We start from the raw sequence: 14,692 nt of genomic DNA, 5'->3' as shown, positions 1-14,692 counted from the left end.
GCCAGATGACCCAGCCCAGCAGGGGTGAAGGCCCGGCCTGTGTCTGTTGGACCCAGGGACCTTGGAGCAGGGGTAGGTGCAGCAGAGCCATAGCAGAGTTAGGGTCTGGGAGGGCTCCAAACTCCCCACCCTGGGCCTCGGGCTGTGGTGGACACCAAGGGACAACCCACAGGAGAAAACAGAGCCCTCGGACCCTGGGAGGTGGCCTGGTAGCCAATCCCTGGTCCATGCCTTTGCAGTCCACTGCTCTTCTTAGCTGGGAAGCTTCTTCCACTCTGCCTTGGGGATCCTGCAGGGTAAGGGAGGGCCCTTCCCCTATGGTGACAGCGAATGCTCACACCCCAAGAGAGTGAGCTACCTGGGCCCTCTGCTACCAAGATGAGGCTGCCCAGGGCTGCTCCAGCCATGTCTCTGGAGGTAGATCCAGGGCTCACCAGCTTGGGGAGGGTCTGGGATTGACCTTATAACCTTGCCTCCCCTGTCTGCCCAGATGCTCATCTCTGACTGTGTCTTTCTGTGACTGCAGGACACGTGTGACCTCAACTGGGTTCTGCAAGACCAGCTGTTTGCAATGAATGGCCAGGTCACTCCTCCTCTTGATACCCTGTTCACCAATGGTGCTGAGCAGGCCTTCATCCCCAAAAACATGAAGGCTGGGCTGGGAGCCAGTGCCCCCTCCAAGCCCCAGGCAGAGGCAGCTGCACCCTCCAGAGCCAGGAGCATTGCAGGGGTGCGTGTGGAGGCCTCGGGGCAGACGCTGAGTGTCTATGCTGCCATGAAGCGGAGCCTGCTGCCCGCAGGGCTGGGGTTGGCTCTGCTGGAGGCCCAAGCAGCCACTGGGGGCCTGGTGGACCCCGCCCAGGGCCAGCTGCTGCCCGTGTCTGAGGCCCTGCGGCAGGGCCTGGTAGGGCTGGAGCTGAAGGAAAAGCTGCTGGCTGCTGAGCGCGCGGTCACTGGCTATCCTGACCCCTATGGGGGTGAGAAGCTGGCCCTCTTCCAGGCCATCAGGAAGGAAGTTGTCAACAGAACCCTGGGATGCTGCTGGCTGGAGGCCCAGCTGGCCACTGGAGGCCTGGTGGACCCCGTCCAGGGCATGCGAGTTACCCCAGCACTAGCCTGCCAGAAGGGCCTCCTGGACCAGGAGACGTGGCTCAGTCTGGATGGGCAGGAGCCCAGCATGGACACCCTAGGTTTCCTTGACCCCAACACACTGGAGCCGCTGCCGTACTCCGCCCTTCTGGGCCGGTGTGTGGAGGACCCTGGCTCAGGGCTGGCCCTGCTGCCACTCAAGACCACCTTCCATACCCTGTGTGGGGCGGCCAGTGTGGCTGAGCTGCTGGAGGCAGGGGTCCTGGACCAAGAGACAGTCCAAGGCCTGCAGGAGGGCACACTGACAGAGCCGGGTGTGAGTGCTCGCCCTGAGGTGAGGCGCCACCTGGAGGGCACTGGCGGTGTGGCAGGGGTCGTCCTGCTGCCTGAAGGCCACAAGAAGGGCTTCTTCCAGGCTGCAGCTGAGCACCTGGTCCCCATGGGTGCTGTACTCCCGCTCCTGGAAGCTCAGGCTGCCACCCACACCCTGGTAGACCCAGTGACGGGCCGGCAGCTGTATGTGGACGAGGCGGTCAGGGTCGGCCTGGTGGGCCCAGAACTTTATGAGCAGCTGCTGGTGGCAGAGCAGGCGATGACTGGGTACCATGACCCCTTTAGCAGCTCCCACATCCCCCTCTTCCAGGCCATGAAGAAGGACTTGGTGGACAGGTCGCTGGCCCTGCGCCTCCTAGATGCCCAGCTGGCCACGGGTGGACTGGTCTGCCCTACCCGTAGGTTCCGGCTACCTCTGGAGGCTGCCCTGCGTTTTGGCTGCCTGGATGAAGAGACTTGGCAGCACCTCTCCCAGGCCACGGGCTTCTCAGACCCCAGCACACACAGCAACCTGTCTTATGGGCAGCTGCTGGCCCTCTGTGTCACTGACCCAGAGACGGGGCTTGCCTTCCTACCTCTCCCCGGGGGACCCCGTAGAGAGGTGCCCCAGGGACCCTCATTCATTGGCCACCACACTCGGGAGGCCTTGAGTGCAGCCATGACCTCCATCTCTGTGGGGAAGTTCCAGGGCCGGCCCGTGTCCCTCTGGGAGCTGCTGTTCTCTGAGGCCGTCTCTGTGGAACAGAGGTCAAGGCTAGCCCAGCAGCACCAGGAAGGGACCCTCTCAGTAGAAGAGCTGGCAGCAGAGCTGAAGGCCACCATTGAGCAGGCTGAAGCCACAGCCAGAGTCACCTTTATTGGACTGAGGGACACTGTGACTCCAGGAGAGTTGCTGAAAGCGGAGATCATTGACCAGAAGCTATATGAGCAGCTAGAACACGGGCAGACCTCAGCCCACGATGTGGGCAGCTTGGACTCTGTGCGGAGGTACCTGCAGGGCACGGGCTGCGTCGCTGGCCTGCTTCTGCCCGGTTCCCAGGAGCGCCTCAGCATCTACGAGGCCCGCAGGAAGGGACTTCTCAGGCCTGGCACCGCACTCATCCTCCTGGAGGCCCAGGCTGCCACCGGCTTCATCATCGACCCCAAAGAAAACAGAAGGCACTCCGTGGAAGAGGCACTGAGAGCTGGTGTCATTGGGCCTGATGTGTTCATGAAGCTGCTGTCCGCCGAGCGCGCCGTCACCGGCTACACCGACCCCTACTCTGGGGAGCAGATCTCGCTCTTCCAGGCCATGCAGCGCAACCTCATCGTCAGGGACCACGGCATCCGCCTGCTGGAGGCCCAGATCGCCACGGGCGGCGTCATCGACCCGGTGCACAGCCACCGCGTGCCCGTGGAGGTGGCCTACCAGCGCGGCTACTTCGATCAGATGCTGAACTTGATCCTGTTGGACCCCTCTGATGACACCAAGGGCTTCTTCGACCCCAACACCCACGAGAACCTCACCTACCTGCAGCTGCTGGAGCGCTGCGTGGAGGACCCCGAGACGGGCCTGCGCCTCCTGCCACTGAGCAGCACACGGCCTCAGCTGGTGGACGGCAGCTCCCGGCAGGACTTACAAAACCTGGTGCTTCCTGTGCAGTGTGGAAGGTTCCGGGGACAGAGGGTCTCAGCCTGGGACCTAATCAACTCCGAGTACTTCAGTGAGACCTGGAGGAGGCAGCTGCTGCAGCGCTATGGACAGCGCAAGGTCACACTGGAGCAGGTCACGCAGCTGCTGCACAGAGAGTCAGGGAGGTGGGCAGACATCACACTGCCAGCACTGCGGGGCCGGGTCACCATCGGCCAGCTCCTGGAGGCTCAGATCATCGACCAGGATCTCCTGGAACAAGTTCTGGCAGGGGCAGTCAGCCCTGATGCCCTCTTCCACATGGCCAGCGTCCACAGGTACCTGCAGGGCTCGGGCTCAGTGGCTGGGGTGCTGCTGCAGCCCTCCCAACAGAGGCTCAGCCTTTATCAGGCCATGAAGCAGAAGCTGCTGGCGCCTGGCGTGGCCCTGACCCTGCTGGAGGCCCAGGCAGCCACGGGGGCCATCACAGACCCCAGCAGTCTGGAAATACTGTCCGTGGACGAGGCGGTGCGCAGGGGCGTGGTGGGGCCAGAGGTGTGCAGCAGGCTGCGGTGGGCCGAGGGTGCCGTCACTGGCTTCAGAGACCCCTTCTCGGGGAAGAGAGTATCCCTGTTCCAGGCCATGAAGAAGGGCCTGATCCCAATGGAGCAGGCTGCCCGGCTGCTGGAGGCCCAGGTGTCAACGGGAGGGGCCATTGACCCCACAGGCCACCACCACCTCCCCTTGCCTGTGGCCATCCAGCGGGGCTTCATAGACCGAGAGATGGACGTGGCCTTGTCCAGCTCTCCCAAGACCTTCCCCACGCCAGACGGCCAGGGCTTCACCAGCTATGCCCAGCTGCTGGAGAAGTGCCCCCGGGACAAGGCCTCTGGCCTCCATCTCCTGCCTCTGGCAGAAGATGCTCCTGCCATTCCCACTGACACTCAGCTCCAGGACATCCTGCAGGGCACACCAGGTAGTGAGGATGGCAAGTCCCTCTGGGACCTGCTCACCTCCTGCCACTTCACTGAGGAGCGGCGCAGAGGCCTCCTGGAGGACTTGCGGGTTGGGAAGGTCTCCGTGCCACAGCTGCAGGCCACTGTGTGCCGCTGTGTACAGGAGGCAGAGCTCCTGGCCCAGGCCCGTGTGACACTGCCAGGTCCCCGGGGTGAGGTTCCTGCCGTCTGGCTGCGGGACGCCGGCATCATCACCCAGGAGGCACTGGCCGCACTGGCTCAGGGCACAAAGTCGCCCTCTGAGGTTGCAGAGCAGCCGGCAGTGAGGGCCCACCTCTGGGGCACGGGCTGTGTGGCTGGGGTGCTGCTCCAGCCCTCTGGGACTAAAGTGAGCATCGCCCAGGCCATGAGGGATGGCCTCCTGCCCACAGGCCTGGGACAGAGACTGCTGGAGGCCCAGGTGGCCTCTGGCTCCCTTGTTGACCCACTGACCAACCAAAGATTATCAGTGGAGGATGCAGTGAAGGCCGGCCTGATAGGCAGGGAGCTGAGTGAGCAGCTCAGCCAGGTCGAGAGGACTGTGGCCGGGTACACAGACCCCTACTCAGGGGGCTCCCTCTCTCTGTGGCAGGCCATCGAGAAGGGGCTTGAGCCCAAGAGTGAGGGCCTCCCCCTCCTGCAGGTGCAGCTGGCCACAGGGGGCATATTAGACCCTGTTCATGGGGTGCACCTACCTCAGGCAGTGGCCTGCAGGCTTGGCCTCCTGGACGAGCAGACGAGCTGGGCACTGACCACCACCAAGGAGGACAACAAGTTCTTCTTTGACCCTAATTCCCGGGTCAGGGTGACATATGGGCAGCTCAAGGAGCTCTGTGTGCTGGATGCTGATACCGGCTTGTGGCTGCTGCCACTCACTCAGGACGCTGTGCTTGAGGTGGATGAGCACACCGCAGTGGCTCTGAGGGCCATGAAGGTGCCTGTCAGTATGGGGAGGTTCCAAGGGCGCATCGTGTCACTCTGGGACCTGCTACACTCCGAGTACATCAGTGCTGACAAGAGGCAGGAGCTGGCAGCACTCTGCCGGTCTGGGCGAGCCACAGCCCTGCGGCAGGTGGTCAGTGCGGTCACTGCCCTAGTGGAGACCGCAGAGAAGCAGTCCCCACAGGCCACCTTTAGAGGGCTCCGGAAGCAGGTGTCAGCCAGGGACCTGTTCAGGTCTCAGCTGATCAACAAGCAGACGCTAGATGAGCTGACCCAGGGGAAGAAGACGGTGCAGGAGGTGACAGAGATGGCCAGTGTGAGGCGGTCTCTGGAAGGAGGCAACTTCATTGCCGGAGTCCTCATCCAGGGCACCAAGGAGAAGATGAGCATCCCAGAGGCCCTGAGAAGGCACATCCTGCGGCCCGGCACGGCCCTGGTGCTGCTGGAGGCGCAGGCGGCCACCGGCTTCATCATCGACCCCGTGAAGAATCAGAAGCTGACCGTGGAACAGGCGTTCCAGGCAGGCATGTTTGGCAGGGAAACTTACGGGAAGCTGCTGTCCGCCGAGCGCGCCGTCACCGGCTACACCGACCCCTACTCCGGGGAGCAGATCTCGCTCTTCCAGGCCATGCAGCGCGACCTCATCGTCAGGGACCACGGCATCCGCCTGCTGGAGGCCCAGATCGCCACGGGCGGCGTCATCGACCCGGTGCACAGCCACCGCGTGCCCGTGGAGGTGGCCTACCAGCGCGGCTACTTCGACGAGGAGATGAGCCGCGTGCTGGCGGACCCGAGTGACGACACCAAGGGCTTCTTCGACCCCAACACCCACGAGAACCTCACCTACCTGCAGCTGCTGGAGCGCTGTGTGGAGGACCCCGAGACGGGCCTGTACATGTTGCAAATCGTAAAGAAAGGAGAACCCTATGCCTACATCGACGAGGCCACGAAGCAAGCTCTGCGGTCCACAACTGTGAACATGCACGTGGGGAGGTTTGCCGGTCGGACTGTGTCTGTCTGGGACCTGCTCTCCTCACAGTACTTCAGCGAGAAACGGAAAAGAGAGCTTGTGTGGGAGTACAGAGAGCAGAAGGTGGGACTAGAGGAACTGGTAGAGGTCATCAGAACCACCATCAAGGAAACAGAGGAGCAAAACCAAGACATCAGATTGGCAGCCATCCACGGGGACACGACAGCCGCAGAACTGTTCAACTCTGGGGTCATCGATAAGGAGACCCTGGATGCACTTCACAAGGAGGACAGTGGACACCAGGACCTGCAGCAGCTGGAGTGCGTGCGTGTGTGCCTGGAGGGCAGTGGCTGCATTGCTGGGGTGACTGTACCCTCCACCCAGGAGGTCATGGGCTTCAACGAGGCCTGCAGGAAGGAGCACATCCCTGCGGGGTTCGCAGCCCAGATGCTGGAGGCACAGGCAGCCACTGGGTTCATGTGGGACCCTCGCACTCATCAGAAGCTGCCAGTGGACGAGGCCCTGGCAGCTGGCCTGGTGGATGAGGAGCTTCGGGAACGGCTGCACATGGCTGAGAAAGCCGCCAAGGGCCACAGAGACCCAGCCACAGGGGAGACCATACCACTGTTCCAGGCCATGAAAAAGAAGTTGGTCGGAAGGGAGGAGGGACTAAGGCTGCTGGAGGTGCAAGTGGCCACAGGGGGCATTGTGGACCCACAGCACCACCACCGAATCCCCCTGGACATGGCCTGCAGGAGGGACTGCCTAGATGAGAAAATGAAAATGCTCATCTTGGATCAGAAGCACATGAGGAGAAGGTTCCTGGACCCCAACACGCAGGAGAAGGTCACATACCAAGAGCTGCAGGACAGGTGCAAGAGGGACGAAAGGTCAGGATGGACCCTATTCCCAGTGGTCAAGGACACAAAGGACTCAGAGTATGTTGATGAGGCCACCAAAAGGGCACTGGAAGCACAGCCGGTAGAAATAACAGTTGGAAGGTACAGAGGTCAGCGGCCTTCAGTATGGGAGCTCCTGAACTCAGAGTATGTGACTCGAGAGAAGAAGCTGGAGCTGGTCAAGGCCTACCGCCAGGACACTGCAGGAGCCCTGGAGAAAGTGGTACAAAAAATTCTGCAAATCATTGCAGAAAAAGAAAAGAAGAGCAGACCAATGTGGTTCAGGGGTTTCCGAAAGCAGATCACAGCAGCCGAGCTGCACAGCTCGGGTATCATAAACAGAGAGACCCTGGAGGATCTGGAAGAGGGCCGACGGACAGTGCAGCAGGTACAAGCAGGGGAGGATGTCCAGCGCTACCTGGAGGGCACTAGCTGCATCGCGGGCGTGCTGGTGCCCGCCAGGGGCGAGCCCGGCCGCCAGGAGAAGATGAGCATCTACGAGGCCATGTGGAAGGGCGTGCTGCGGCCCGGCACGGCCCTGGTGCTGCTGGAGGCGCAGGCGGCCACCGGCTTCGTCATCGACCCGGTGCACGACCGCAGGCTGTCTGTGGAGGAGGCCGTGGCCGCCGGCGTGGTGGGCGGCGAGATCCGGGAGAAGCTGCTGTCCGCCGAGCGCGCCGTCACCGGCTACACCGACCCCTACTCCGGGGAGCAGATCTCGCTCTTCCAGGCCATGCAGCGCGACCTCATCGTCAGGGACCACGGCATCCGCCTGCTGGAGGCCCAGATCGCCACGGGCGGCGTCATCGACCCGGTGCACAGCCACCGCGTGCCCGTGGAGGTGGCCTACCAGCGCGGCTACTTCGACGAGGAGATGAGCCGCGTGCTGGCGGACCCGAGCGACGACACCAAGGGCTTCTTCGACCCCAACACCCACGAGAACCTCACCTACATGCAGCTGCTGCGGCGCTGCGTGCGCGACCCCGACACCGGGCTCTACATGCTGCAGCTGGCGGGCCAGGACTCTGCGGTGCACCAGCTGAGCGAGGAGCTGCGCGGGGCCCTGCGCGACGCCCGCGTGACGCCCCGCTGGGGCGCCTTCCAGGGCCAGAGCGTCTCGGTCTGGGAGCTCCTCTTCTACCGCGAGGTGCCCGAGCGCCGGCGCCAGGACCTGCTGCGCCGGTACCGGGCGGGCACGCTGACTGCCCAGGACGTGGGCTCGGCCCTGTCCTCGCTGCTGGCCGAGGCCGAGGACCGCAGCCCGCGCGCCGACCCTCGGGGGGCCCTGCGTGCGGCCACCATGGAGGTCAAGGTGGGGCGCCTGCGGGGGCGCGCGGTGCCCGTGTGGGACGTGCTGACGTCTGGCTACGTGAGCGGGGCCATCCGCGAGGAGCTGCTGGCCCAGTTCGGCTCGGGGTCTCTGGCCCTGCCCGCGCTGACTCGCAGGCTGACCACCATCATCGAGGAGGCGGAGGAGGCCCACGGGGACCCGCCCCAGCCCGGGGAGACCTCGCCCGGCCAGCCGGAGCTAGGGCGGCCAGGGCGCTCCCGAGGCGAGGATGAGGAGGCCGAGGCCGAGGCCACCCGCCGCCGCCGCCGCCTCCAGGAGCAGGAGCAGGCCCTGCGCGCCGCCACCATGGAGGTGCCCTCCGGGCGGTTCCGGGGCCAGCCGGTGTCCGTGTGGGATGTCCTCTTCTCCTCCTACCTGGAAGAGGCCCGGCGAGAGGAGCTCCTGGCCCAGCACGCGGCAGGCACCCTGGGGCTGGCCGACCTGGTGGCCATCCTCCTGCAGGTGGTGGAGGAGACCGAGGAGCGGCTCAGCAAGGTGTCCTTCCGAGGCCTGAGGCGCCAGGTGTCCGCGACCGAGCTGCACACGTCCGGGATCCTGGGCCCCGAGACCCTGCGGGACCTGGCCCAGGGCACCAAGACCCTGCAGGAGGTGACGGAGATGGACTCCGTCAAGCGCTACCTGGAGGGCACTAGCTGCATCGCGGGCGTGCTGGTGCCCGCCAGGGGCGAGCCCGGCCGCCAGGAGAAGATGAGCATCTACGAGGCCATGTGGAAGGGCGTGCTGCGGCCCGGCACGGCCCTGGTGCTGCTGGAGGCGCAGGCGGCCACCGGCTTCGTCATCGACCCGGTGCACGACCGCAGGCTGTCTGTGGAGGAGGCCGTGGCCGCCGGCGTGGTGGGCGGCGAGATCCGGGAGAAGCTGCTGTCCGCCGAGCGCGCCGTCACCGGCTACACCGACCCCTACTCCGGGGAGCAGATCTCGCTCTTCCAGGCCATGCAGCGCGACCTCATCGTCAGGGACCACGGCATCCGCCTGCTGGAGGCCCAGATCGCCACGGGCGGCGTCATCGACCCGGTGCACAGCCACCGCGTGCCCATGGAGGTGGCCTACCAGCGCGGCTACTTCGACGAGGAGATGAGCCGCGTGCTGGCGGACCCGAGCGACGACACCAAGGGCTTCTTCGACCCCAACACCCACGAGAACCTCACCTACATGCAGCTGCTGCGGCGCTGCGTGCGCGACCCCGACACCGGGCTCTACATGCTGCAGCTGGCGGGCCAGGACTCTGCGGTGCACCAGCTGAGCGAGGAGCTGCGCGGGGCCCTGCGCGACGCCCGCGTGACGCCCCGCTGGGGCGCCTTCCAGGGCCAGAGCGTCTCGGTCTGGGAGCTCCTCTTCTACCGCGAGGTGCCCGAGCGCCGGCGCCAGGACCTGCTGCGCCGGTACCGGGCGGGCACGCTGACTGCCCAGGACGTGGGCTCGGCCCTGTCCTCGCTGCTGGCCGAGGCCGAGGACCGCAGCCCGCGCGCCGACCCTCGGGGGGCCCTGCGTGCGGCCACCATGGAGGTCAAGGTGGGGCGCCTGCGGGGGCGCGCGGTGCCCGTGTGGGACGTGCTGACGTCTGGCTACGTGAGCGGGGCCATCCGCGAGGAGCTGCTGGCCCAGTTCGGCTCGGGGTCTCTGGCCCTGCCCGCGCTGACTCGCAGGCTGACCACCATCATCGAGGAGGCGGAGGAGGCCCACGGGGACCCGCCCCAGCCCGGGGAGACCTCGCCCGGCCAGCCGGAGCTAGGGCGGCCAGGGCGCTCCCGAGGCGAGGATGAGGAGGCCGAGGCCGAGGCCACCCGCCGCCGCCGCCGCCTCCAGGAGCAGGAGCAGGCCCTGCGCGCCGCCACCATGGAGGTGCCCTCCGGGCGGTTCCGGGGCCAGCCGGTGTCCGTGTGGGATGTCCTCTTCTCCTCCTACCTGGAAGAGGCCCGGCGAGAGGAGCTCCTGGCCCAGCACGCGGCAGGCACCCTGGGGCTGGCCGACCTGGTGGCCATCCTCCTGCAGGTGGTGGAGGAGACCGAGGAGCGGCTCAGCAAGGTGTCCTTCCGAGGCCTGAGGCGCCAGGTGTCCGCGACCGAGCTGCACACGTCCGGGATCCTGGGCCCCGAGACCCTGCGGGACCTGGCCCAGGGCACCAAGACCCTGCAGGAGGTGACGGAGATGGACTCCGTCAAGCGCTACCTGGAGGGCACTAGCTGCATCGCGGGCGTGCTGGTGCCCGCCAGGGGCGAGCCCGGCCGCCAGGAGAAGATGAGCATCTACGAGGCCATGTGGAAGGGCGTGCTGCGGCCCGGCACGGCCCTGGTGCTGCTGGAGGCGCAGGCGGCCACCGGCTTCGTCATCGACCCGGTGCACGACCGCAGGCTGTCTGTGGAGGAGGCCGTGGCCGCCGGCGTGGTGGGCGGCGAGATCCGGGAGAAGCTGCTGTCCGCCGAGCGCGCCGTCACCGGCTACACCGACCCCTACTCCGGGGAGCAGATCTCGCTCTTCCAGGCCATGCAGCGCGACCTCATCGTCAGGGACCACGGCATCCGCCTGCTGGAGGCCCAGATCGCCACGGGCGGCGTCATCGACCCGGTGCACAGCCACCGCGTGCCCGTGGAGGTGGCCTACCAGCGCGGCTACTTCGACGAGGAGATGAGCCGCGTGCTGGCGGACCCGAGCGACGACACCAAGGGCTTCTTCGACCCCAACACCCACGAGAACCTCACCTACATGCAGCTGCTGCGGCGCTGCGTGCGCGACCCCGACACCGGGCTCTACATGCTGCAGCTGGCGGGCCAGGACTCTGCGGTGCACCAGCTGAGCGAGGAGCTGCGCGGGGCCCTGCGCGACGCCCGCGTGACGCCCCGCTGGGGCGCCTTCCAGGGCCAGAGCGTCTCGGTCTGGGAGCTCCTCTTCTACCACGAGGTGCCCGAGCGCCGGCGCCAGGACCTGCTGCGCCGGTACCGGGCGGGCACGCTGACTGCCCAGGACGTGGGCTCGGCCCTGTCCTCGCTGCTGGCCGAGGCCGAGGACCGCAGCCCGCGCGCCGACCCTCGGGGGGCCCTGCGTGCGGCCACCATGGAGGTCAAGGTGGGGCGCCTGCGGGGGCGCGCGGTGCCCGTGTGGGACGTGCTGACGTCTGGCTACGTGAGCGGGGCCATCCGCGAGGAGCTGCTGGCCCAGTTCGGCTCGGGGTCTCTGGCCCTGCCCGCGCTGACTCGCAGGCTGACCACCATCATCGAGGAGGCGGAGGAGGCCCACGGGGACCCGCCCCAGCCCGGGGAGACCTCGCCCGGCCAGCCGGAGCTAGGGCGGCCAGGGCGCTCCCGAGGCGAGGATGAGGAGGCCGAGGCCGAGGCCACCCGCCGCCGCCGCCGCCTCCAGGAGCAGGAGCAGGCCCTGCGCGCCGCCACCATGGAGGTGCCCTCCGGGCGGTTCCAGGGCCAGCCGGTGTCCGTGTGGGATGTCCTCTTCTCCTCCTACCTGGAAGAGGCCCGGCGAGAGGAGCTCCTGGCCCAGCACGCGGCAGGCACCCTGGGGCTGGCCGACCTGGTGGCCATCCTCCTGCAGGTGGTGGAGGAGACCGAGGAGCGGCTCAGCAAGGTGTCCTTCCGAGGCCTGAGGCGCCAGGTGTCCGCGACCGAGCTGCACACGTCCGGGATCCTGGGCCCCGAGACCCTGCGGGACCTGGCCCAGGGCACCAAGACCCTGCAGGAGGTGACGGAGATGGACTCCGTCAAGCGCTACCTGGAGGGCACTAGCTGCATCGCGGGCGTGCTGGTGCCCGCCAGGGGCGAGCCCGGCCGCCAGGAGAAGATGAGCATCTACGAGGCCATGTGGAAGGGCGTGCTGCGGCCCGGCACGGCCCTGGTGCTGCTGGAGGCGCAGGCGGCCACCGGCTTCGTCATCGACCCGGTGCACGACCGCAGGCTGTCTGTGGAGGAGGCCGTGGCCGCCGGCGTGGTGGGCGGCGAGATCCGGGAGAAGCTGCTGTCCGCCGAGCGCGCCGTCACCGGCTACACCGACCCCTACTCCGGGGAGCAGATCTCGCTCTTCCAGGCCATGCAGCGCGACCTCATCGTCAGGGACCACGGCATCCGCCTGCTGGAGGCCCAGATCGCCACGGGCGGCGTCATCGACCCGGTGCACAGCCACCGCGTGCCCGTGGAGGTGGCCTACCAGCGCGGCTACTTCGACGAGGAGATGAGCCGCGTGCTGGCGGACCCGAGCGACGACACCAAGGGCTTCTTCGACCCCAACACCCACGAGAACCTCACCTACATGCAGCTGCTGCGGCGCTGCGTGCGCGACCCCGACACCGGGCTCTACATGCTGCAGCTGGCGGGCCAGGACTCTGCGGTGCACCAGCTGAGCGAGGAGCTGCGCGGGGCCCTGCGCGACGCCCGCGTGACGCCCCGCTGGGGCGCCTTCCAGGGCCAGAGCGTCTCGGTCTGGGAGCTCCTCTTCTACCGCGAGGTGCCCGAGCGCCGGCGCCAGGACCTGCTGCGCCGGTACCGGGCGGGCACGCTGACTGCCCAGGACGTGGGCTCGGCCCTGTCCTCGCTGCTGGCCGAGGCCGAGGACCGCAGCCCGCGCGCCGACCCTCGGGGGGCCCTGCGTGCGGCCACCATGGAGGTCAAGGTGGGGCGCCTGCGGGGGCGCGCGGTGCCCGTGTGGGACGTGCTGACGTCTGGCTACGTGAGCGGGGCCATCCGCGAGGAGCTGCTGGCCCAGTTCGGCTCGGGGTCTCTGGCCCTGCCCGCGCTGACTCGCAGGCTGACCACCATCATCGAGGAGGCGGAGGAGGCCCACGGGGACCCGCCCCAGCCCGGGGAGACCTCGCCCGGCCAGCCGGAGCTAGGGCGGCCAGGGCGCTCCCGAGGCGAGGATGAGGAGGCCGAGGCCGAGGCCACCCGCCGCCGCCGCCGCCTCCAGGAGCAGGAGCAGGCCCTGCGCGCCGCCACCATGGAGGTGCCCTCCGGGCGGTTCCGGGGCCAGCCGGTGTCCGTGTGGGATGTCCTCTTCTCCTCCTACCTGGAAGAGGCCCGGCGAGAGGAGCTCCTGGCCCAGCACGCGGCAGGCACCCTGGGGCTGGCCGACCTGGTGGCCATCCTCCTGCAGGTGGTGGAGGAGACCGAGGAGCGGCTCAGCAAGGTGTCCTTCCGAGGCCTGAGGCGCCAGGTGTCCGCGACCGAGCTGCACACGTCCGGGATCCTGGGCCCCGAGACCCTGCGGGACCTGGCCCAGGGCACCAAGACCCTGCAGGAGGTGACGGAGATGGACTCCGTCAAGCGCTACCTGGAGGGCACTAGCTGCATCGCGGGCGTGCTGGTGCCCGCCAGGGGCGAGCCCGGCCGCCAGGAGAAGATGAGCATCTACGAGGCCATGTGGAAGGGCGTGCTGCGGCCCGGCACGGCCCTGGTGCTGCTGGAGGCGCAGGCGGCCACCGGCTTCGTCATCGACCCGGTGCACGACCGCAGGCTGTCTGTGGAGGAGGCCGTGGCCGCCGGCGTGGTGGGCGGCGAGATCCGGGAGAAGCTGCTGTCCGCCGAGCGCGCCGTCACCGGCTACACCGACCCCTACTCCGGGGAGCAGATCTCGCTCTTCCAGGCCATGCAGCGCGACCTCATCGTCAGGGACCACGGCATCCGCCTGCTGGAGGCCCAGATCGCCACGGGCGGCGTCATCGACCCGGTGCACAGCCACCGCGTGCCCGTGGAGGTGGCCTACCAGCGCGGCTACTTCGACGAGGAGATGAGCCGCGTGCTGGCGGACCCGAGCGACGACACCAAGGGCTTCTTCGACCCCAACACCCACGAGAACCTCACCTACATGCAGCTGCTGCAACGGGCCACTGTGGACCCTGAAACTGGTCTCTTGTTTCTCCTTGTATCTAATTAATGTTTAATAGATTTGTTTTTGTCCCTTTCTGAATATTTCTTAGGACTTAAAGTAATTGTTTGCTTTTGTCTCTGATTGTTCCATTTTTTTTTTAACTTGACATCCTTTTTCTGGCCAGTCTTTTTTCCTATGTGTTTATGCCTTCTTTGTTTTCTGATTTTGTGTCCATTCATTTCCTTTTCTGTCTCTTTTCTGATTTTTTTGGCAGTATTTCTGACAATTTCTCATTTATTCCCTTGTGCCCCACAGTGTTTTTTAGTTGCCTGAGTCTTTGTTTGTAATCCTCCATTCTTTACTTGCTTCAGGTATAATGGAGCTCGGGATTTTTTGGCTCTCTGTGTACACACTGAAGTGCTCCTACTGATTTGCTGTAGTCCATTTGTTAGTCCTCTACACTGCTTTCAATCAACTGGATGTTTTGCTTGATGTCATTCCCATCCTGTATCATCTCAGATAAGTGTATGTGGTTGGTGGAGGTCCTGGTGCGTTGTCTTTCCATCTCACTGTGGTAGACCGTGGGTGCCAACTTACTTTGATCTCTCAGCCCAGCTTGCTGGTTCCATCAAAGTACAACTAGTGACCTGCTTGGATCTGGAGCATTCCCAGAAGTATAATTTGCAAGGGAATGTT

General features: G+C 66.0%; 1 protein-coding gene across 1 annotated transcript in view; it reads left to right on the top strand.

Moving 5' to 3' along the window:
* The window catches only part of EPPK1 (epiplakin 1), a gene marked incomplete at both ends in the record, with an annotated part of 78,393 nt that extends 64,331 nt beyond the window's left edge, over nt 1–14,062 (top strand). Inside the window, one exon of the mRNA XM_081266387.1 lies at nt 527–14,062. Within this exon, the coding sequence (XP_081122513.1) occupies nt 527–14,062 (13,536 nt within the window). The remainder of the gene's footprint in view (nt 1–526) is intronic.
* Between the last annotated feature and the right edge of the window lie 630 nt (nt 14,063–14,692).

This window comes from Spermophilus citellus (genome assembly GCF_964194105.1).
Source record: "Spermophilus citellus genome assembly, chromosome: 14".
NCBI lineage: Eukaryota > Metazoa > Chordata > Mammalia > Rodentia > Sciuridae > Spermophilus > Spermophilus citellus.
This window is presented reverse-complemented; position numbering and strand designations above follow the sequence as displayed.